A 22,116-nucleotide genomic window follows, 5' to 3' on the forward strand; every position below is an offset into this window, starting at 1 on the left:
ATTAAGGTGATGCTTCCAAACCATAAATACTAAATACAGCGTCTCTTTTTCTGAGAGGCGTATTGATATATTTACGCACTGGAAAGAGAAGAAGATGGAAGAGTTCCTCTACATACTTTAAAGAGTGATTTAAATGGTATCTGAGTCAAGTGTGAACCACGTAGGACCCTCAGTTCGTCTGAGATCTGCTTACCAAGTTTACGGAAGCAAATGAAACAACTTTCTCGGCTCCTCGGCGGATCTGGAACAAAAGTTTCTGAAAACCTGAGAAGAGCAGAAGCAGTCTGCTCCTCTAAATCATAAAATCTGGCTCAACTAAGCATGTTTTCTTTTTTTGCAACAAGAAAATAAATAAGAGAGTCAACCAAGCAAAACTTCTATTTGACACATAAGACAAAGCTCAGGACTGTAGTAAATCACTGTACACGCCCCCAGACACCCCATTCCCATTCCCGGAGTAACAAAATATCCTCTTGCAGTGGCATTCATTGTTATGGCTGCATAAATGAAAATAGAGGCTGCAGAGCATCGACCACTGTCTGTCTAAATAACCACAGGAAATTCATAGAGTAATTTATAACAGGAGGAGGCTGGCCCATAGAGATAAGCAAGGATTATCCCGCAGATTTCTTTTCTTCATGGTTTTCCAAAAAAAAGGAGATGTTCACTACAAAACCACTGGTACACTAACCAACAAAATATTAATGCACTCTAAACCTCCATCATTATATTTCACCAGCTTGCACAGACTGATAAGGAGAACAGGGAACAATGGTTAAAGAGAATTGAGGAGAACTCTGTTCTGCATGCATTCTAATAAAACCTAATAGAACTGAATCACTTCAGCCTAAAACACAAACACGTGGCTGCTACAAATATAAACGTATCATAATGAATATATCGAAGGTGCAGCTTCCTGTTTATTTGTTATGTGGGTGTATTTTCTAGGTGTAAAGGAGAAACCATGTTCATATAAACATAGAAATGTGATCCTGCCATGTTTATTCTCAACCCAACTAAAGCCTGTAAATACATCCATTTGTTAGTGCAGTGGTATAATCTCATATTATAAAACTGTTGAAAACTCAAGCTTTTGATTAGAGTACATGGATTCAGTTGCACAACAAAACACCATGCATTAAGAAATAATTGTCTTAAAAACACTGAATAGAATAAAACACAAATTATTCTAAGCATAAGTATCTCTGACAAGTCCTTTAAAGTAAATGTAATTTAAGAATAATGTAATTCATATATTGGTTTCTTCCAGTGATCAAAGTTTAGATGAATAACTAATTATTTATCCATAACTTTCTCTTTAAATATGACATAATACAGGGGCCCATTTGTTAGCCACTGACCACTAGGCTTCTACCACACGCAGTAAAAAGAACGGTTCAGAGGTCAAAACGATCCCCAAAAATACGCTTATGAGATCCACAGCTAAGAGCGGCATTTTGAGGTCACCGAGTCTCCACGGCAACGGTCCCACGCCACCTTCATGTCACGCAGTGTTCTGGGAGTGATGTCAGAAAAGTGTTTCCTGTATGTTCACAAATGGAAACACATAGGGCCGACTAAACAGCCTCAGACAACTTAACTGGAACTTTGTGCTGTGTGAGGATTGTATCACAGAGCTTAGTGCAGTGTGCTGCTGCTGGGTTTCTTCCAGGGGAAATCCCATACTAGTGAATTCTTGTTGTGTTGCAAATTAAAAGTAATGTCCTTTTGGTCCCACAACACCAGCTGCATGATCTGAAAGCAAACGAGGTTCGCAATATTGTCTTGTTTGATGGGAAAGGCCACAATAATCCACGATGGGTGGTTTGTGGTTGCATGTTTATTAATAGCTGAATGAAAATGGGTTTAATATTAAGCTTTTCTACAAATAAACAATACACATATGGAGTCTGGGATGATGTGAGCTTGATTATTCTTTAAGTGCGATGGAAACCAACCATAATTTAGTATATTAGCAGGATAATGATCTAAAGTATACTGATAAATTAAACACAGAAGTGTTTCCACCAAACCCAAAGGGTGTTGCCTTTCTCCATCAGTCACTGGGGAATAGATGGAGTAAACAATACAATTGATTGACAGAAAAGGAACCTGGGGGTAAACAATTAATTTATTTTAAAGCTTTTTACATCCCTCTTACTAAAAAAAATGTGACTGTCAGAACAGCAGCTTCTTCCTTGACCTGTCAAAAAGACAACGTTACTCGAAACAGCCAGGTTTAGTGTTCAGGGACGGCCTCTGTTAACTCCACGCTGTCGTTCCCTCCCTCCCTTTACTTTCATCCTTTGTAGGCCGTGCTTTTTTTTTTTTTTTTGAGTAGTGGACCTCCAAAAATAGACGTTCAAAGCAGTAGCTAGAGACAAAGATGGAGGGATTGAATAATTGAAAGCTATGCTGGGTTTCTCAGACCAACCCACCGTCTAGACAAGTCCAAACTAATGGAAAGACGCATGTGTCAACTTTAACAGCAAAAGGCTTTAAGTATTTCAATAAAAGGTGTTGCACATTAATGTGTTGAAATAAAACAGTAATCAATCCAGTAAGTAATGAGCATTGACAGACTGTAGCTCAAGATACTTCTTTTAGCGAGGACTAAGTGAAGATATTTTCAAGGAAAATTGAATGTGAACAGCCCCTTTTCAAATATATTAACCTGAAATAACACTTAATACTAATTACAGATGTTTAAAAAAAATCTTAAAAAAAGGGATTTATCTGCTTTAACCAAAATGATTCTAAAATGTCATGTCTCCTAGTCAATGACATTGAATCAACCTTTTGAGTTGGTTGTATACAACCACTGAATTTATTTTTAAATTAAAAATAACTCCCATTTAAAATTTAATTCACCCAATTTTCCGAAACAGACAATGCATGATAAAAGAAAAGGTCAAATTCGTGCCGGCACATACTTAAAAGCAAAATTTTAGGAACAGAATTAAAAATGTAATCATTTAATCATCTTGCTCACACAAAAATAACAATATCTAAACCTTTTTAACTAAGCTTGTGTTCGTTTCTTCATTTTTAAATAGAACCAAACGGAATGTGAAGGACAACTTAAAAGAGCAACAAAAGCAAAAAAAAAAAAAAACTGTTGAAAAGCACATTTCTCTCTGCGGTTTGCTTTTTCGCCATATAAGCCACATGTCAAAGTCACAACTTGGCAGCATAACTGTTGGAGTCATGAGAATTTTGAAGCTGGAGCTGTCCTGACAGCATGTTAAAATGGAGGAGACGAAACAAAACAAATGAATAAAAGCGGCACGAAGAACACCGGGAAGTGACAGGAGGAGACAGGGGAGAGAGGGAGCTGGTGTTAAAGTCGAAATAATTTAAAACACAAACTCAACAACAGATAAAAAGAAAGTGAGTGAACAACATTTAGAAGGTGGGAGCTAAATATATTCCTGCAGCAGGGGGGAAATTGGGATTTCTGTCTGACATAAGTCCAGAGAAAGGAAAGAAATAAAGCTGCAAAGTATGGCAGTACGCTCGGTCAGCAGGAAGTAACTGGCATGCCTCGCAATTTTGAAAGAATAATTTTGCGTTTATGCATCGTAAATGTGCACAAGCACATTTGTCTGATTGAATGGAAGGAAAATCAGCTCTAGATAATTCTGACCTTTGTTAAAGCGCCAATAGGCTGAATGTCAGTCAGAAAGAAGAGAAAACTGTCATGGCTTACGCAACAACTGTAGAATAGTTGTTTAATGCTCCCCTCCTTTTGGGTTTACTGCAGTGAGCACAGTGTAGGTTCAATGTACAGTGAGGTAGATCGACAAGTAGAGTCTATGAAATGTTGCTTACTGCATTTGTATTGACCTTTTTTATTTTCTAAACTGTAGCTGGAAATCTACTGAAATCTAAGCCTAGAAAAGTCTTGGAGTTAAATAAATATTGATTAGATTTTTGCCGTGGGGCAGGAATTAAATCCAGATGTCATACTGAGAACTCGCAGGTATCACCCTGTTTGTAATTTATGACTTTACCAAGCAAAATATTTTCTACATGTGATCTCACACAAATAACAATAAAAAAACATTTTAGACCTAAAACTAAGACAAGCACTTTGTCTTTGATTTTACTATTTGCCAGATTTAAACACCCTGTCAGTACTTTTGTTTAACGTGATTTCATTTATGAAAGTCAGATTTATGAGTTAATTGCGCTTTTAAGAGATAATTCTATCAGAAAGATCCCAGCGTGAACAGCTCCGGTTCGAGCTGTTATCGGCTCACTACGATAACACAGTTGGAGATGTGTTATCGTAGTGAGCCGGTTAACAGATAGTCATCTTTGTGACACAGCTTAATTATTGAAAACCCATGCAAAACTATTAATTTACCTTCAAAGTACAGCTATCTTCTGCATCTTATTTTGGTCTCAGTGTTTAGCATTGACAAGCCTTCCTGCTGTGGCAGTGGCGATGATCTACCTGCTTTCTCTTTCCTTATCAGTGCTGTAGTATATCTGTCTGCTCTGCCTTCCAGTCGTCTCCTGAGCGCTCTGTCGGCGCAGGTTGATAAGTGAGGGGGGGCTTTTTCATTTGGCGCTCTAGGACTTTTAGTAACTCCTGATTTTTCCCAGGTGAAATACAATCCTGCCTCCAAGCTTAGATTTGTTCTGCACTGTCGCTTGCCTGTCCGCTCTCTGCCCAGCTCATTTAACCTTCTCAAGCCAATTCCTTTTGGAAAGCTAAATGTTCTCTCCATGCTCACTTCTCTATCCTGAGGTCATGGATGGGATGTCAGGGCATTTCTGAAGTCACACGCTATAAGACACCTGTATTGAAGCACTAAGTTAAGACTCAACTCGTGAATTTCAGGTTCTCGGTGCGGGTTTATCTTTCAGAGGTGTCGCCATAGTAACGTGCGCTGGAAACTGAGAACAAGATCCTGGAAAAAGGCGGCTGAAATGAGCTTCTTCTTTAGGGTGGATGGACTCAGCTTTAGAGATAGGGTAAGGAGTTCCTTAGGGGAGCTTGTAAGTAGAGGTACTGCTTCTCTGAATTGACAACTGATTATTAGTTGAGTGAGTTGTGGAGTCAGGAGGCCTGCCTATAGCCTATTTTGTAGTTTTTCATGTCCTACTTGGAGGAGCTTTGCTAAGTTGAAAGCCCCTGTAGTTCAGGTACTTCCTCAATTATGTAATTGTTTTTGCATTTGAGCATTTTGCACCCCAGCACATTATAGGTTCATCTCACTGTTAGTGGCTTTCAGAAATGTTTCTCAGCTCCTTCTTCCTTATTTTCCCTTGTGTTCAAAGTTTCCTCAAAAGTTTGCAAAGTTTTCAGTTTTTATCAATCATCAAACAATCATCGCATCCTGAGTGGTTTTACAAGAAAAAGTGTGGTCTCACAGTGTGTTCTGAACGACCTTATTATCTCTGGCATGTTCCTTTCACTATTCTGTTATTGGCCCATTATCTAAACCAGTGAAGTGTGACACTGGTAAGCAGTTCCATTCCTGTTCTTATGATTATTTGCTTGTCTTTGCCACCGCTGTCAAACGTGGTTTTAAAGAAATAAAGCAAGCTTAAAACTGGCAACAAGCAAGAAAATCATTGAATGAAAGGAGGAAAAAAACGTAATATGTTTTAAAGGATTTTGAAAAGGCAGCAAAAGGTTTACCAAAAATTTATTACCCGCACACTTCACAGATAAAATGTTTTCAAATGCAGGATGTTATGACCTGAAGGGACTTTGGTTTTGTGTTTTGCTTTGTTTCTGTGTTTTTTTAAATACTTTCCCTCCCAGTAGCTGCGTTTCCGTTACAAATGCGCGCAAAAACTTTATATTCAGCTAATGTAATAAGAAACGCAATTAAAATCACACGTAAATAAGTTCGTTCACGTGATAAGTAATTTAAAAACCTGCCGCACCAACATCCTCCAACTACTTCCAACATCTATCTGGTTGTTATGTTTCCATTGTAGTTTTGCAAAATAAACCAATTTTAATATGACAAAAAAAAAAACACCTCAACCTAGCAGCAAATATGGTGAGAGTTTTTTTTTGAGTGTTTCCATTGGGCACATTTATTTTCATGATGTCAATGGAAACACAGCTAGTGTGATCAATCAGCCATTTCTCCCAGGTTCTTGCCTTCCCTCACAGCTGCACCCAGTTTCTAATCACCTCTCCAGCTTAAGTATCTCTTATGTGGCTCCTCCTGTTTTGCCTCTGACATGTTTCTTAGTTTCTCTTGTGATGCATTATTTTGGATTCCCTCCTTAACTTTTGTTTTTTGTAAGTTTTTACATTTTGTTGAGTAAAGATGTTTATTTTTTTTCCCCATCTGCCTCCTTCTTGCATTTGGATCCTGCTCTTCACCAGCTTGTCATGACATTTATGCAGCTTTTTCACACTTAGATGCTTCAGATGATCAAATAAACAGCAATAGCAATCTGAGAAAATAAAAAAAAAAATGTATAGTTTACAAACTAATCAACTCTGTCAGGCCCACAGAAGCAAGAAGTCAATTGCGTGTTACCAGCTTGACAACAAGAAACGGATTAAAACATCTTAAGCAAACTTGACAGAAAAAAAAGATATAAAGTCTGCAAGGAGGCCAACACTTTTTAACAGCGCTGTCTCAGTCACAAGAGTTAACATCAAGCCGGACACCTTCCCTCTCTCTGCAGATCTTTATTTGAAGACTGACATGCCCAGTCCTCCACAGATTTATGCAGAGATGGATGCTATGGGTGCAGCAGATCACAGAATAGACTTAACACAGAAATCTCCATCAAAAGTGTCTCGCAGCATTGTATCTCCCGCTAGCTGACTGCTTCTTTCAAACTCTTATCAAGCCTCTGGATCGCAACAGGAAAACATTTGCATCTAGAGATAAAAGTGTAGCGAATAAAAGAAAACCAGACACGTTAATGTCTTTAACTGACAGCATTGCAGATTTACTCAGCAGAAGCCTGTTCCAGATTTAAACCCATTAAGCACAAATCATCTCTTGGCTAAAAATAAACCATATCTAGGTTAAACATAAAAGCAGAACAAAATCGAGTGAACACAGACAAGTCTTTTGCTACTTTTTTTTTTTTTGAATAAAAAAAAAATCACATTAATTAAACACAACAGATTAAACATTAATTAAACACAAAACATAAAACTTCTTCTGTAGTTGAGCTTTAGTGAACTGCTATTCCCAGGAAGCCTCCCACTCCTGGAGGTGCTGTTGGTTACAGAGGACTTTGTCTGAGTGGGAGCTGTTGGTTTTCCAGGACAGCAAACTGATCAGAGATTGAGCTGTGTGGTTTTTTGTTTCTGTCACCATCCACGCCTTGCAGTTAGAGTGGCTCAGGTTTGCAGAGCTTAAGGCATTACCTCTCCTCTTTTGTGTATTTTAGTGTTTTGAGGAGACTTACGTCAGCTCAGATAAACAATATCTCACTCTGTCAGGGGCTTGGGGAGAAGTTTTATGACTATCTGGTGTGTTGCTTGGGCTACATGATGCCGTTTGTTCTCTGATGTTCTTTAACAAACATCCGACACCTTCACAGAGGAGCTGCATTTATAGGAAGATTGAAACACACACAGGTGGGCTCTGAAAGCAACTAGAAACACTACATTTTATTTAGTGCAGAGTCAAAATAAAAATGCATGCCACAATTTTAAAAAATTGTCCAGATTTTTTGGACAAAAAATCTGGACAATTTCAAGGTTCATTTTAAAAAATTGTGGCATGCATTGCTAAGGGAACCTGAGGTCGTGGTTCCCTTAGCAACCACGACCTCTGTGTTGGGCTACATAAGATCTAAATATGGTTGTGTAACAAAATGTGAAGTTCTGGAGGCATGAATACTTTTTCAAGTTGCTGTATCATTCTGCCCTGCCTGATGATGCTGTTTGAAATCACAGAATCTGGGTCTGATTTTACTTAAGCATACTGGTGTTATCGTACAACACCCTGAAGTCTACGTTGCCTTAGTGGTTCATTTCAAGGTTCATTTCAGATTCACTCAACAGTTTCAAAACCCTAAAATCTTCCCTGTGTCCTATCCAGCACAATATAAAAAAAATACTTAGCTTTTTTAAATGATGGAAACCAGAAGGGTCTCATTTTGCAACTTTAAGGTATTAAGCAGATGAAAAACACCTGTAAGAAGAGCAGAAACCTGAGGCGCCTGATGCGATGAAATGAGATTTTGTGATAATAAAATGTCACAATATTTCCTGGATGCTCCAGAGAAGGTTAGCTTTCCAGATTAGATGGCGTGACCATGAATGTACTGCCTCTCAACCAATCGTTGCCCTGAGAAAGTGAAAAGAGATGCAGAGAAAGGATGGTGTACCCAGCACTATCCTTTCATATTCACTTTTTCCTTTAAAAGTGTCAAGAGTTACAAAACTACATCCTAAATATCTGAGCGATATCTCAGCAGAAGTGACTGTTATACAAAAACAGAAAATGATTTCTACAAAAGGTTGTTCCTAGAGGTTTAGATCAGTCAGACCTCCTAAAAGCATCCTCAGTCGTTAAAGTTGTGTCAGACTGCTACAATAATTACCGAGGAGAGAATTATTACTTTGCAGATGTCACTGAAAGATTACAGAAACTTGCATGTAGTTATTTTCAAATATCTGAAGATTGGGGCAAAAGCACAGCAGTAGCGCTCACAGTGTTGGTGGCTTGTATGCCGCAGCAAAAGCTTAACGCCATGGTTGACAGAATCACCAAATCTTTTGGTGAACAGGTTCTGGAAAATAATATGTGGAGGGATTTAACTTCAGACATCGGGATCAAATGAAGAGCCCCAAATGTTAGATTAAAGCTCTATTTCCCCATCAGTGATTTAACTCATCAAGATCAATCCACCATGATTAGCAGGTTGACACTTTTCACAAGAACATTTTGTAACGGTTCACAAATTATCTCAATCTTCTGTAAAAATAAAATAATCACACTAGAGAAAATAATATATTTTTTCAATTTTCCTTTTAATTCACTCTCACTGGCTGGTTAAAGCGAAGAATCTACTTTGACGATCTTTTCGGAGCTTAATGAAAATGAACCAAAGTTACGGATGCTTTGATCCATTAATCTTGTAATTTCTTCATTTTCTATTACTTTCAAAACTACTACATCTCTGTCAAGGAAATTAAAAATTAGAGGAAAAAAACTATTTACTCATTCATTATCTCTCCACTTATCCAAACAATCTGTTGGTTTAAAACAAAAAAGCTTATTTGACCATCAATTTCAACAACCTCTGACTTTTTATACTCAAGAGCAACACATAAACATCTGCACGCAGTACTTTTGTGGATCTTGACTTACATTTTGACAAATGGGTCAGAGTAGCCGTTGGAGTCCATGGCGGCCAGATGGGCACAGCGTATGATCCCAACCAGCAGGCAGCCCTTCTCTGTGTTGTAGCACAGTGACACCAGGATGCGTCCGCGCTGGGGGCAGCAAAAGCACAAACAGCTTTCAGACACACCCTGATCTCTCTCCCGCTTGGGGGACTGCAAATGTCACAAAGTTTCTTCAAAAATAATTTACCCAAAGTAATTAAAAGGAGCATTAGGAATGTATTTGATACTTTTACATTTAGTCCATTGTGTATGCCTGGGGGTTTCAAATTAAACCTTGTAATTACATGTCTTATCTGAGTCTGGCTAAAAGGCACTACTCTCCTCTTGCTTTAATCTTCGAGGTGAACCAGAATCCGAATCTAATCAGAGACCAAAGGCTATTAGCTTCTGTCTCGAAATCATGAAGAGAAATTAGATGAAGGCCATGAGAGGAGCAAAACACCAGACTGGTGTCATTTTCACACTGATGATATGCGGTGACCATCAGAGCACTTCCATTGCTCTCCTAGACTAATAAAGTTCATGCTTCCGACTCAGATTAAACGTGTGCAATTACACTTTTTAAGATCTTTTTTTTTTTTTTTTTTAAATATGATATATTACAGAAGATGACGTTTTGATTACCTCTTCCTCTGCCACGACTGCTCCCTGCTCCACCAACTGATTGTTAGTTTCCTTATTCTGAAAAGAGACACAATTCTTCTGTTTGGACATTTTGATTTTTTTTAACAAGGGCTTCATGACGTTAGAAAAATGTGACATGAGATGATAACAGTGAATGTTACAACAACCATACAATGTACGATAAATAAATATTTAAAAACTGTCAATGCTTTGGGTTGACTGCAAACAACCCCCAGATAATGAGTGCAGATACAGGTAAAAATATAAATCTCATTGTTTCTATCTCAACAACAAGATTTTAATAAAAAGTCTGCTGAATCGGCATAGAAATAACCTCTTTGTAACCTACTACGTGGGTCATCAATTAAAATCCAACATCTTTCTATGCTCTAGTTCTTAAAGATAAATCTGAATTAGAAAAACTTGGCACCAAAGATTTACAAAAACAAAAAAAATTGGAAACTGGTGTCTTGTACATAATGTCTTTAATTTCCATTTTTTTATTTGACACATTTTTGATGTTATTCATACCTGCGCGATTCTCTCCAGGCCCATATTGTAGCGTTTGTTTTCACCCTCTTTCAGTTTCTTCAGGGCCACTCTCACCTCCCCAATGAACTCATTTCGTCCAAGTCTGTCCATGTCGCACACACACAGCCTTCATACAACACACACACACACACACACACACACACACACACCCAGATGAATACAAGAGGATAAGAGGGGGCGAACAAAAGAAAGCTCTACATTAAGGCCTGCCAGTGAATTCGGCATTCTGAAGCAAGTATCTGCAGCACAAAATGCTTCCATGAGTAGCTGAGCAGGTGAGCGCTCTTCTCAGAAATCATCACAAGCTGTGTGATTGCTGAGGAGCATGAGTGTTTCCAAAACCCCCGCACCCCAAAAATCTGTGATTTCCTCACTAAAACTGAAGGATATTAAAGGACAAAAAAAAAAAAAATTATCATGCAATCAGACTTTTAGTTTCTGCAGTAAAGAGAGCTGTGGAAGAGGCTGATTGCACAGAACAAAATACTGTTTTAAAATCGATGGTTAGAAAAACTTGGCTGGTGTTTGTGTTGCTAAAAAAAACAAACAAAGCATAGCAAAATCACACCCACTTTCTGCCATTTAATCCTCACCTACTGCTCACCTAAACAACACAATGTTATAATATGCACTTTATTTTATTCAACGAGGAACATTTCCTGGAAGTTGAAGCGAAGGCCTCATGCATCAGTGTGAAGAAAGAAAAAAAGACTTGAGAGATAAAAAATAAATGCGACATTTGCAAGAAACAAACAAAAAAAACCCATTAAATACTCATGATGAAAAAAGAAATGTTAAACTGAATTTTCCGTATTCTCATTGAAAAACATTAAGCAAAGTGTGCTACTGTGTTTTTAAAACCTGTCAAATTTGACAAAAATAGGGGAATTAATCCAAGTTAAGCCCGTAAGAAGAATACGTTTATGTCTTTAAAATTAAAGAGTAAAATAAAAACTGAACAGTGACCACTACTGCAGCCTGAACGTCATCTATATTAATAGGTTAATTTTACTGCGGTAACACATCACTCACAATAAGCAGTCTGATGTTCTGCTGGTCTGAGCTGCCTGGATCCGATTCCCAATTGGGCCGTTTGATTATTTTTGAAATATTTTTTTTCTTGAATAAACCAAAAACAACTTTAATCACCTTTTTGCTCATGAATATTATTTTACAAAATCACAATAAAAGTCAGATTCCACAGTCAGAAAAGTAAAAGATAAAGTAAAATGGTGTATGGAGATTAAACTGGTTTTATACTGGTGTCTAGTTTGCCTTTTATAAAGCCGTTTGTTCTTTATTTTGGTTCTCATTTGCTATTCGGTTGATGTTTCTGTCTTTTCCCTTGAAACCATAAAAGTTGAATGAATTATTGGCTGTAATATATCAGCATGTCCACACATTGTAAAAATATGAAAAATCTGTATTTCTCTCCATCAATGAGACAGACTCTTAACAGTTAACATGGTAACTCTAAAGGTCTTATTACGGATTTATGAACTTGTGAGTGCTCTTGCGTCCATGGCTGTCATTTAACTTCATACCTGCTGTATGTACAGAACCACAGATTCACATTTTTCTCAGATTCTACAATAATCCAAATGCCATTTATGTAGAGAACTTAATCAATGGCTTAACTTTGAGACTGGAGCATCTGTTTTGTGTTTATGCAAAATCTAATCATGAAGGAAAAACAGGAAATGTTTGCCAGGAAAACAGAAGGAGGCTTTTTTTTTTTTTTTTTTGGAAAAGAAATCTAAACTTTTGGGAGAAATTGTGTCTTATATCACATCAACCTTGATCCCATCACAGACACCCTGCATGTATGACAGAGCAAAGGGAAATAAATCATCTGACAGCCCTGGTCATGAGTCAAAGCCATTCCCCAGCTCCTGTTAGAGATACTCATCAGTTATGACTAAAGGCCTGGAACCAGCATGTCAAACGTCCAAGTGTTTGCCTGGGACAGGAGGAGGAGTAAGAAGGAAGGATGGCAGAGGAGGCAGAGGACGCGTTCAGTTCATTTCACAAAGGTAGCACAGCTGATCCAACTCTTGTTTTAATGAAATTTATGGTGTATAAATTAAAAAACATACAACACTCACAAAAAAAAAAAACATGTTCCGTTTTATCTGTCCCAGGAAAAAAAACCTATTTGCTAATGTAAAAAAAAAGAATAATAAAAAAACTAATTAAAGTTGTTTTTATTGTTCCCAGCTTTGTTACTGGGGATGATAAATGTATCTTAAAGATAGCAACGTTTTCCATCTTTGGATAGGGATAGGTGATGTTGACTTTTTAAGCATCCTAATCTTGCTGTCTTCCTTTAAAAGCAAACACAAAACCATATGGATATCATTTTTGTTTTGCTAAATGCTTGTATTGTCCCCCCAACACTTTTCAAAGTAAATTGATAAGTTCAAAACTCTTTCCTGTAGACTAGCATCATCCAAGCATTTCTATGAGCCAATAAAATAAAAGATGCTTCACTGCCAATTCACACCCCACCACAAACTCCAAGAACCTTGACAGAGAAGTAGAAATATAGAAACAGTTATGGTCTAATTACAACGCTTACTTGAAAAAATGTGAACCTCAGATTCTTGAAAACAACCATTTTGCATTCATGAGCACATTTTCATGTTCCAAATTCTACCTGATAAGATCGATACCCACTACATTTTAACATCTGCTGAGCCTAGTCGGCCGGTCCTTCTTCTGTTCATAACTTAAACACTCCATTGCTGATTATTTGGTCACATAGTCCAGTCCTCATGCCACCCAGAGAACAGTTTTGTACATTTCCCGAACCTCTTTCTACCCTTGGACAGCAGCTGGATGAGTCAGAGGATTGTGGGAGACATAATGGCCAGGGGAAACTCTAAATCCTGAGTGATTGCATTTACCAACAGCAGCACAACACCTCCACAGGATCATTCGTCACGCCTCCCAAAGGGACTCACACGGGTGTCGGCCATCTGTTCTCCACTCTCATCAAAGCACAAGGGGGTAATAGCCATAATTTAATACCACCACCTTTGGACTAATAAGTCTAAAATAAAATGTTCTTTAATTTCTTCTATTTTTGTTTCTTATCAATTCTCTTATTGTTGCTGCTTTTACTAGCAGCGGGAGAAAGAAAGCAGGATAATGGGATTCAATCAGTTCTCACATTTACTAAGATGAGTCTACTTTTTCAAATGAAACGCAAACATTTCAGTGTCCTTTTGTTTGAGGAAGAAAGGAAGAAAACCATAATCTTTATAAAAACTAAATCTGAAAAGTGTGGAGCCTGTTTGTATTTAGCAATACAATAGATCCACCTTTTGTTGATATAACAGCCACAACTCTGTTAGGATATATGTCTTTATTAGGTTTTCCAGCAATAACATGTCCTATTCTTTTTGCTCCAACTTTAATTGCTGATTATCTGGAAGCGTGGACCAACATGGACTGAATGGTTGTAGTTTGGAACAGAGCCAGACTACAATTCAAAAACAGTCCAGAAACGTCTGTCATTGTTCACAACTCCTCCATCTGTTTGCTGACGTATCGCGATGAATCAGATCCCAAGATATCGAGCGCCATCGGACAAATCCCAGGCGCAGCTCTGAAGAGAGATGAGAAACGAGTGCAAGGTGTTGGCCAGGCTAGATCTGCGCCGCTCCTTCAGAGTTACCACGAGCCCCCTGACTGCTTCTCTGATTAATGCTCTCCTCTCCAAACCTCTCGGTTTAAGTGGACGGTCAAGTCTTGGTAGATTTGCAGATTGCGTTGTTGAAGGATGGAGGGAACAGCGCTGTGTGAACTTTACAAAGCTTGGAATATCGTTTTACTACCTAACCAACTCTCCTCTAAACGTCTCCAGGACTTTATCCTCGACACAGTTTTATCTTTGCTTATTCACTGGGGTTCTGTGAGTTTACACTGAGAGCACATAATGCACAGGGGGACTCTATTACTAATTCTGAAGCCAATCGTTGCTCTGGATTTTATTTCACAGTATCGTCGTAAGGGGGAACTAAATATAATACCTTCCACTTCGTGTTGGTAATAGTTTGTGGTTGTAAATGGGGAAAATGTGGGAAAAGTTTGCTTTGACTCATGCTGTATGCCTCCCCTTTAATCCCAAACTAAATCAATTCCTAGATTTTGCTCCTGACTCCCCTCAGCCGTGGACAGTGATATTTATTATGTAGCTGGAGAAAATTGGACACAGATATGAACAGGGGAAATTGAGAAGCCACACACTGGCATCATATTTGTACTCCCTTAACCCACACACAGTTAGACACCTTAGCTCTCTTGATATCACACTACCTCCGCAGTTTGGTGTTATTTTGCAGCTTGATGATAGTTTTGCTGACACACTGTGAGTCACAAGAGCTCTTAAAGATGAGCTTGTCCCCACGGCTGCTCTCCAAGGTATGCATTAATGCTCGACTCGACAATTTTTCTGTGCAAAAGGTTAGGAATAAAAGAGTGGGCTCGTTAAACTGAAAGAAAGTGTTGACTTATCAGCGCAAGTTGTTTTAAAAATGATGACAAGTTTGCTAAAAGCCAGAGCCAGTACAGTAAGCTGAGCTGTACAGCAAATCTCTCTCAGTCGACAGAGATTTGTGGGATTGACCGTAATAAAAGCGTCTTCTTGTAAAGTGCAAGGTAAAAAAAATCCTCCTGCAAACTTCTCATTCTTTCCGTAACTTTAAAATCAGTTGAAATAAGTCAACGTTAGCGAGAGGTCTACGCGATTTTTGAGTTACCTCAGATGCGCTTAAACAATTATGATTTGAAAGCAGACTACCCGTATGAATAATTCATCAAGATGATGCACTGCATTCCACTTCATGGGACTTTTCACTCAAGACTAGAACACCTCAGGCAGCCTTGCTGCGCCAATTAAAGGATTAGCTGCTATGAAGCCAAGCGTGAATAAGCGATAGAAGACATTAGTTATTGGTTTACTCAGCTGCTTCATTCTTAATAACTAAATGGACCTCCAGTGGCTCTTAGAGATAAAGTAAACTCAGAGACCCAAAGTCTTTGAGATAATAAAAAAAGTGTCCTGTTTTCCCTTTGATTTTTTTTTTTTCCTTTCTACTACAGACCTTTTCAGGACTGTCTGCTATTAGCCGCGTCCTCTTTGTATTGTGCCTTGGCACGATGGCTTTATATAATCAGTCTCCATTCTAATAAAAGAAATACATTAACAAATGTTCAAGCTGCATTTCTCACTCTGTTTTACACACAACTTTTTTTTTAATACTACAACGAGCCGTGTGTCAGGAAGTTAATGCAGTTGTATAGTTATCGTCACAAAAACGTTTTCTTGCTCACGTAGCTCAATGGCTCATTGGACATGTAGATGTGGTGAAGATGACTGACTGAACGTCAAACTGAGCCGACTGGACGATGGTTATAAGAAGCTTCTCGCTGAAGTTGTTGCAGCATAAGGGGGTAACTGTGTCTCACAGACATCTTAAATATTTTTATTTATATCTGTTGTTTTATGAGTAACCATATATGACTTGCAAATTAAGATGAGTCTTTTCCAGGAATAAAAACAAAACAATCAGGCACCATTTTGTTTTAAAAAAATAACTATTGGTATTTAAAAGGTTCTTACTATTTTTTACGGCAATAATCATGATGTGGACAATTTCTTTTGGGCACTCTTCAAAATGGGAAAGACAAGACAATATGCTGTATCTTCTAGGAAAAAAATCTACCAACTCTTATTGCCCATGTTTGCATTCAAAGGATTTAGACGTCTGTGCAAGCAAGTTGCATAGATAAAACTACAAATGTTATCACCTGTGTTATTCTGACTAAAAGACAGAAATACCTGTGCACACATACATCCCAGCAATAAATTTAAAAAATGGTTCTGGCAATGTGTCCGTTCTCCATGACGTTTATTTTTCCTCTTTTTGTTTTAGCTTTTCTGCAACGCAATTTTTACTCTCTCAATCTGTGTAAAGCAAACCGTTTTGGTCTTCAAGAAGGCGAAGGAATCCACACTGGCTAGGATTTACATAAATTTACATAAGCATGGCAGGGGCTTCCCCTAAATACAGACACTGTGCAGGAGCGACACTATTTGTTCAATGCAGCACTCAGGAGCATAGATGCCCAAGCATTACTTAACAGTATTACAAAGACACTGAAACTCAGTTTTGCACCTGCAAATACCTTTGTGCATCTGCCCCTGATTGAAGATATAGTTTTAAAAAATTGAGATTGTGACAAAAAAGACTGGATGAGGATTTGTTTTTCTGTGAGAGTGAGCAGGACAGCAAACGAGGTAAGAAGAATATTATAGGAAAGTCATGTGAAAGATGGCTTCTTTTCACCTTCATTCATTTAAGATGTTTTCATTCTAATCTCATTAATATTTTATGCTGATACTGTGTTGTACACAGGCTGCTGGAATCCCCTTTGGACTGACACAATCCAGAGCCAAATGGGTTACCACATTAATGACTTTCCACACTCTGATGCACACAGTCACTGCAAAGTGGTTGTTGTGGTCAAGCAAGTGTGCTCTGATGTGTGTTCTCTGAGTTGGAGTTTCACAGTTAAATCTGCTTAGGAGAGGCAAAAACCGTCTGGAGCATCAATCAGTTCCTGCAAGTTTTTCTCCAGCAGTTTTCACAGCACTGAGACATACAAAGTGGGGAGAATCTCAAGCACCTTTGCCTTCCAAATATAACATATTACTCTGAAAATTTCATGCATTTAATGTAGCCGAAGGCAGAGTCCCTCGTGTACTTCGGTCTCCCTCAGGACTTCAAATTGTTTTGTCCATCTGGGTTTGGACCCTCTGCGAGCAACTGCCTAGTTGCAGTCTCTGACTAATTTCCTCACTGATAGTCAATCTCTGTTTCCTACATGTTGGGATTCAAAACCAACAAAAAAAACTATCAGATTTTGATATAAAAAGAAAAATCCTGGTTTTCACTTTGTACTGTTTGCAGACAGGATCTCAGGGCACAGACATAGAAAGGATGATGTGTGCGTGCGCGCGCGCGCGTGTGTGTGTGTGTGTGTGTGTGTGTGTGTGTGTGTGTGTGTGTGTGTGTGTGAGTTTGGGGACAACAAGGTCACTTCTAGCAAACTGTTTGGTTCTGTTGGCATCTTCAGGCTATGACCTTCAGTATCTGCTTCAGTAGCTTACAGGAGAGTTTAAAGCACCCAGGATGAGAGTCAACTCCTCTAAACTTAAGGTCAAATTTCTCCTTTGGAAAAAAAGAGTGAATTATTTCCCTTCAGGTCAGGAGTCAGAAATTAAATCAAATTGAAGAGTTCAGGTTACTGATCATGACTAACAATAAGTTGAAGGTCTTTATTTGCTAGTCTGCTGGAGTCTGCTTCATAACTGAACAATAACACCAGAAGTTAATTTTACCTTCTTCCATAGGTTGACAGGACTCGAGTGAGGAACTCAATGAACCTTCATTAAACTATCCTCTGCTGGTTAACAATCTGGTAGTGTGGTTAATGAGCCATTAATTCACTTTTCATATGTGGTTGTGATGTCTGAGGGACATTCGAAATACAATGATTTAAAAAAGCTTTTTTTTTCAAATGGTAAAGGTACATTAGAGATCAGAACATCATAAAGGCTCAATGTCCGATGAGATTAACTGCATTGTCCCTGATGAAGGAAAACAATGCATTTAGGACACCTTCAAAGCACAGTGTCGTGAAAAAGGATTTGCTCTGTCATAGATTCTTTTCTCCATTTTTATTTTACATACTTGAAGTTACAGATCATAAAACAAATATGGATTTTTTATTTTTTTTACATAACGATAACCCAAGTGAATAAAAAAAGGACGTTCTAACACGTAATCATTATCAAAATGTGTTCCCATTTCCCAAAATGGAGCTGGCTTTAGCTCACCATTTAACTGACCGCAACATAACGTCACCCGTTTCCTCTTGCTGCATATTCCACTAAGTTCTTGCAGCAATTGGAAGCCATATTTGCATTTAAAAAAAAAAAAAAAAACTCTGATAACCAGCCGTACAGAGTGTTCAGCACCAGATAGCAGACTGGCAGGGCTTCCAGCTGTTTGGTGAAGAGCTGCAGCCTGAGCTACTTAAGCCCATACAATTCGCTGTGTTAAACCGTGTATGAATTTCAAGAGGTCATAAACTTTGTAACGACAGAATACTAATACACCTATTAGAACCTCGCTTTGACCAAATCCTGATTCCACTGTGTTGGACTAGAATTCGCTCCAAGAACCACAAGCACACGAGCTTGTAAAATCCGTCAGGTGGGCCTACAAAGCGACTGGGCTGAGTCCTGCTGCTCAGCTGTGCACACAGAGATCAAAGAGCATCCCCCACCTCTGCTGCTCTGCTGGGACCAACACAGTTTTATCCTCCGGGGCAGCAACCCAGAGAGTAAACATCACTCTGGGGACCCCTATTAGTATCTCATTTCCCTGGTCGCTTCCCATGATTTGGTGAAGCGACCAGGGCTCCATTCACGGGCCAAACTGTTGTGGCAGACCACGCTTCCTTCTTCATCGTTTCCTATGTCTGCCGCTTCTTCTCTCTTTTTCTCTCGGCTGTCAGCGAGCTCGTAATTCACTCCGGCTCACGCGCTTTCTCATTGTCCTCGTTCATTAAGCTTTTTGATGTCTTTTTGGAGTAAACTCCACTTCAGCAGCATCTCTTTTAACCCAGAACAGTGAATCATCTCCACTCTTCTTTTTTTCATCCGACCCCCGTGTTTTGAATCGTCCCGTGGTTTTGTCATCTTCCTTCCTGTTGTCCTGTACTTCTCTTTTCTGTTGTGTCTTATGTGTTAGTCAACTAAAATCCCACTTTATCTTTATCTTATGAATCGTTGTTGATCTTGACAACCATTTCTGTGTCTCCTCATCTCTTGCTCCTGCTATTGCTCATCTTGGCAACACAGAGCCCTCTCAGGCTGGTTCGTGGCTGCAGGCTGTGTCCTTGAGCAGGGGTTACGTGGGTTTCTCTCGTCTGAAGGGAATATCTTGCTGTGAGTGAGGATGAGAGAAAATGTTTTTTGCTAATGTGTACACCTCAAGGACACGTGTGGTTTGCGTGTGGGCTTTCAGGACGTAAGGAGGAGGGGCCACGTATGTTCTTTCCTTCCAGTGATTGCCCTTGACGCGCACACAAGAGGCTTGTCACACACCTGACTGCCTACATTTGTATTTGGATGGGATCTGTCCGTGTGTGTGAGTGTCCACGCGTGCGCGTGCCGGCGTCGTCTTTCCTCAGGACAAACATCCAGCCCTGTTATAAATGGGCTTAGTAAACTGACACTGATTGCATTCAGTACAAACAAAATGCATGCGTGACTGCGCCTCTGAATCAACGTACCAATGCATGATGAGCGGAGCGGCGCAACATTTTTTGGGCCAAGATGGCTACGTTTGACCTGAATCGCTTCACGTGGAGAGTGCTGTGCGGAGGGAGGAGGCAGCGGAAACTCGTGGTGCGGCAAACACCTCAGCATTGAAAAATGTATTCATTAACCTTAAACTGTTTAAAACAATACTTCAACAAACTTTTAAAAAATTATTGAGAATGCATTAGTCGACATTTTTTAGAGCATTCTTTTGTTGCAAAGACGACGGCAAATCTTTTGGGAAATGTCTCCACCAGCTTTGTACATCTAAGGTGAAGCTTGTTGTTTTGTCCTGCATGGCTCGTCTTCCTGCCACTCTTGCAAAACCGACAGATCCTCGACTGTGAGACTGGTAATATTTCTGTCAGAAGAGACTCCCACCTGAGCTGTTAAGTCTCGGTGGACAGACGTGTTTTTTTGACAATAATGTAGTGTGATTGTGTCTGTGTGTTCAATTTTTTCCTCCCCCAAATGAAAATTTTGCTATGGGGACACTGATAAAGTTGATACTGATGCTTTGGCATATTTGAGGTTTTGCCGTAATCTTGCATGTCTTCCATTGACTATTGGTCAATGCAGTGGCGCAACTACACATTATTCAGCTGGATGTGAAAACATAAATCGCCCCCCACCCCAAGGGCGTGTAAAACATACGCTCGCTCTACCCCGCCGAGACGGCGATACGTGAAGGGCAAAACTTGCCACATTTACCTGTTACGTGCGCGAGGTGAAGGAGCGTAAGGCGCGTTGAAGTGTATGGGAAAACATAATCGGCGCGCCGCCACCTCCAGACGGGGTTTTGACACCCCCTCTGGTGCTGCGCCCCTACGCGTTGCATGCGCTGCATACCCACTTTTTTGTGCCACTGGGTCAATGAAATGTATTATGTTGTTGTTTACTCAAACCCTCATCCTTATCCATGAGCTTATGCCTGGCCTGCTCACTGTGTTCCTTGTTATCCATGACAATGTTTGTCCTCTCATGTTCTCATAACAATTGTCTGAGATCATCTCAGATTTGCTGTGTTTACATTGAGATTAAATTAAATACAGCTAGATTCTATTATTTTAGAGAGTCTCTGTGACCCTACATGGGGGGGAAAAAGCCCCTGACAACTTAGCGTCTAGGATTATTTGGACATTCAGTGTTAGTCTATCACTCACAAAAGCAAAAAAATAAGAAACATTGAAGTTTGTACTGATAATGTGACATAATGTGGAAATTAAAATACTGAGTGAGAAGACTTTTGCAAGGTAGTGTACAAGAAGTGGAACAGTTCCTTTGTTCTGCTTGACTATAACAATTACATGCACTTCCAAGTGGGAAGGACGGAGAGCTGTTTAAAGCTCATTGGGGGATGAGAAGTTTGGTTTGTCGGCTTTCTGGAGAACTTCACCAACTAGAATGAAATTCAAAGTCAAGAACCCACCTGAGCGTTTTGGTGGTCATGTCAGCTCCTGTGATCCCATGATACACCAGCGTTTCATTCCACACTGGATTCAGGGTGTTTTTCAGAGTTTTTGTGCGTAGCTTGTTTGCCTGCAGAGGAAAAGCAAAAGGGAGAGAGAGTGAGTCAGAGAATTTGACAGATCTGGAAAAAAAAAGAAAAGAAGAAGAGCGAGGAGTAGTAGTTGAGGTCAATAGGATCAGACTTATCAGATTACGGTAGCGGAAAGGAAATAAATATTCACCCAAACAGTGTGAAAACATAAAAAAAAAATAAAAATAAAGAAGTAGGATGGTTAAAAAAGAGTGAATAGGATATAATTTATCTCATTCCCTGAGGAAATTGCTAACATCTGCTGAAACCGAAGGAGACGATGCAAGGCGTCCCTCATGTCTCCTTTCTATCATGCGACATAAAAGTGAGCTCTAGCTAAGAGCTCCAAAAACGCTGTTTCAAATAAAACTAAACGTGGCAGCTAATTAAAAAGTGCAGCACAATCACTATGAAAGTTTTTCACATGACCAAGTTGATAAAGCTTGTACTCTCTTGTCCAGTTTCCAACACTGTTTTCATTTGAATTATTATTGGCACATTTATTGACTCACATAATTTAATTTTCTCAAAGCTCTGGGGTCAGATGCTCACCTTTACACTATGATTACAAAATCTTGTTTCAATAATACAGCAGAGGAAATTGTGAAATTGTCTTCTAGGATATAGCATTTAATTTTTGACTATTAA

General features: G+C 39.1%; 1 protein-coding gene across 1 annotated transcript in view; it reads right to left on the reverse strand.

Annotated features, from left to right (window-relative positions):
- Positions 1–22,116, reverse strand: part of doc2g (double C2-like domains, gamma) — a 44,048-nt gene that overhangs the window by 10,760 nt on the left and 11,172 nt on the right. The window contains exons 5-8 of the mRNA XM_008413470.2: positions 21,358–21,467; positions 10,511–10,637; positions 9,980–10,036; positions 9,318–9,442 (exon numbers count right to left, since the gene is read on the reverse strand). Coding sequence (XP_008411692.1) covers positions 9,318–9,442; positions 9,980–10,036; positions 10,511–10,637; positions 21,358–21,467 — 419 coding nt within the window. The remainder of the gene's footprint in view (positions 1–9,317; positions 9,443–9,979; positions 10,037–10,510; positions 10,638–21,357; positions 21,468–22,116) is intronic.

The sequence above is a fragment of the Poecilia reticulata genome, linkage group LG1, assembly GCF_000633615.1.
Source record: "Poecilia reticulata strain Guanapo linkage group LG1, Guppy_female_1.0+MT, whole genome shotgun sequence".
Lineage (NCBI taxonomy): Eukaryota > Metazoa > Chordata > Actinopteri > Cyprinodontiformes > Poeciliidae > Poecilia > Poecilia reticulata.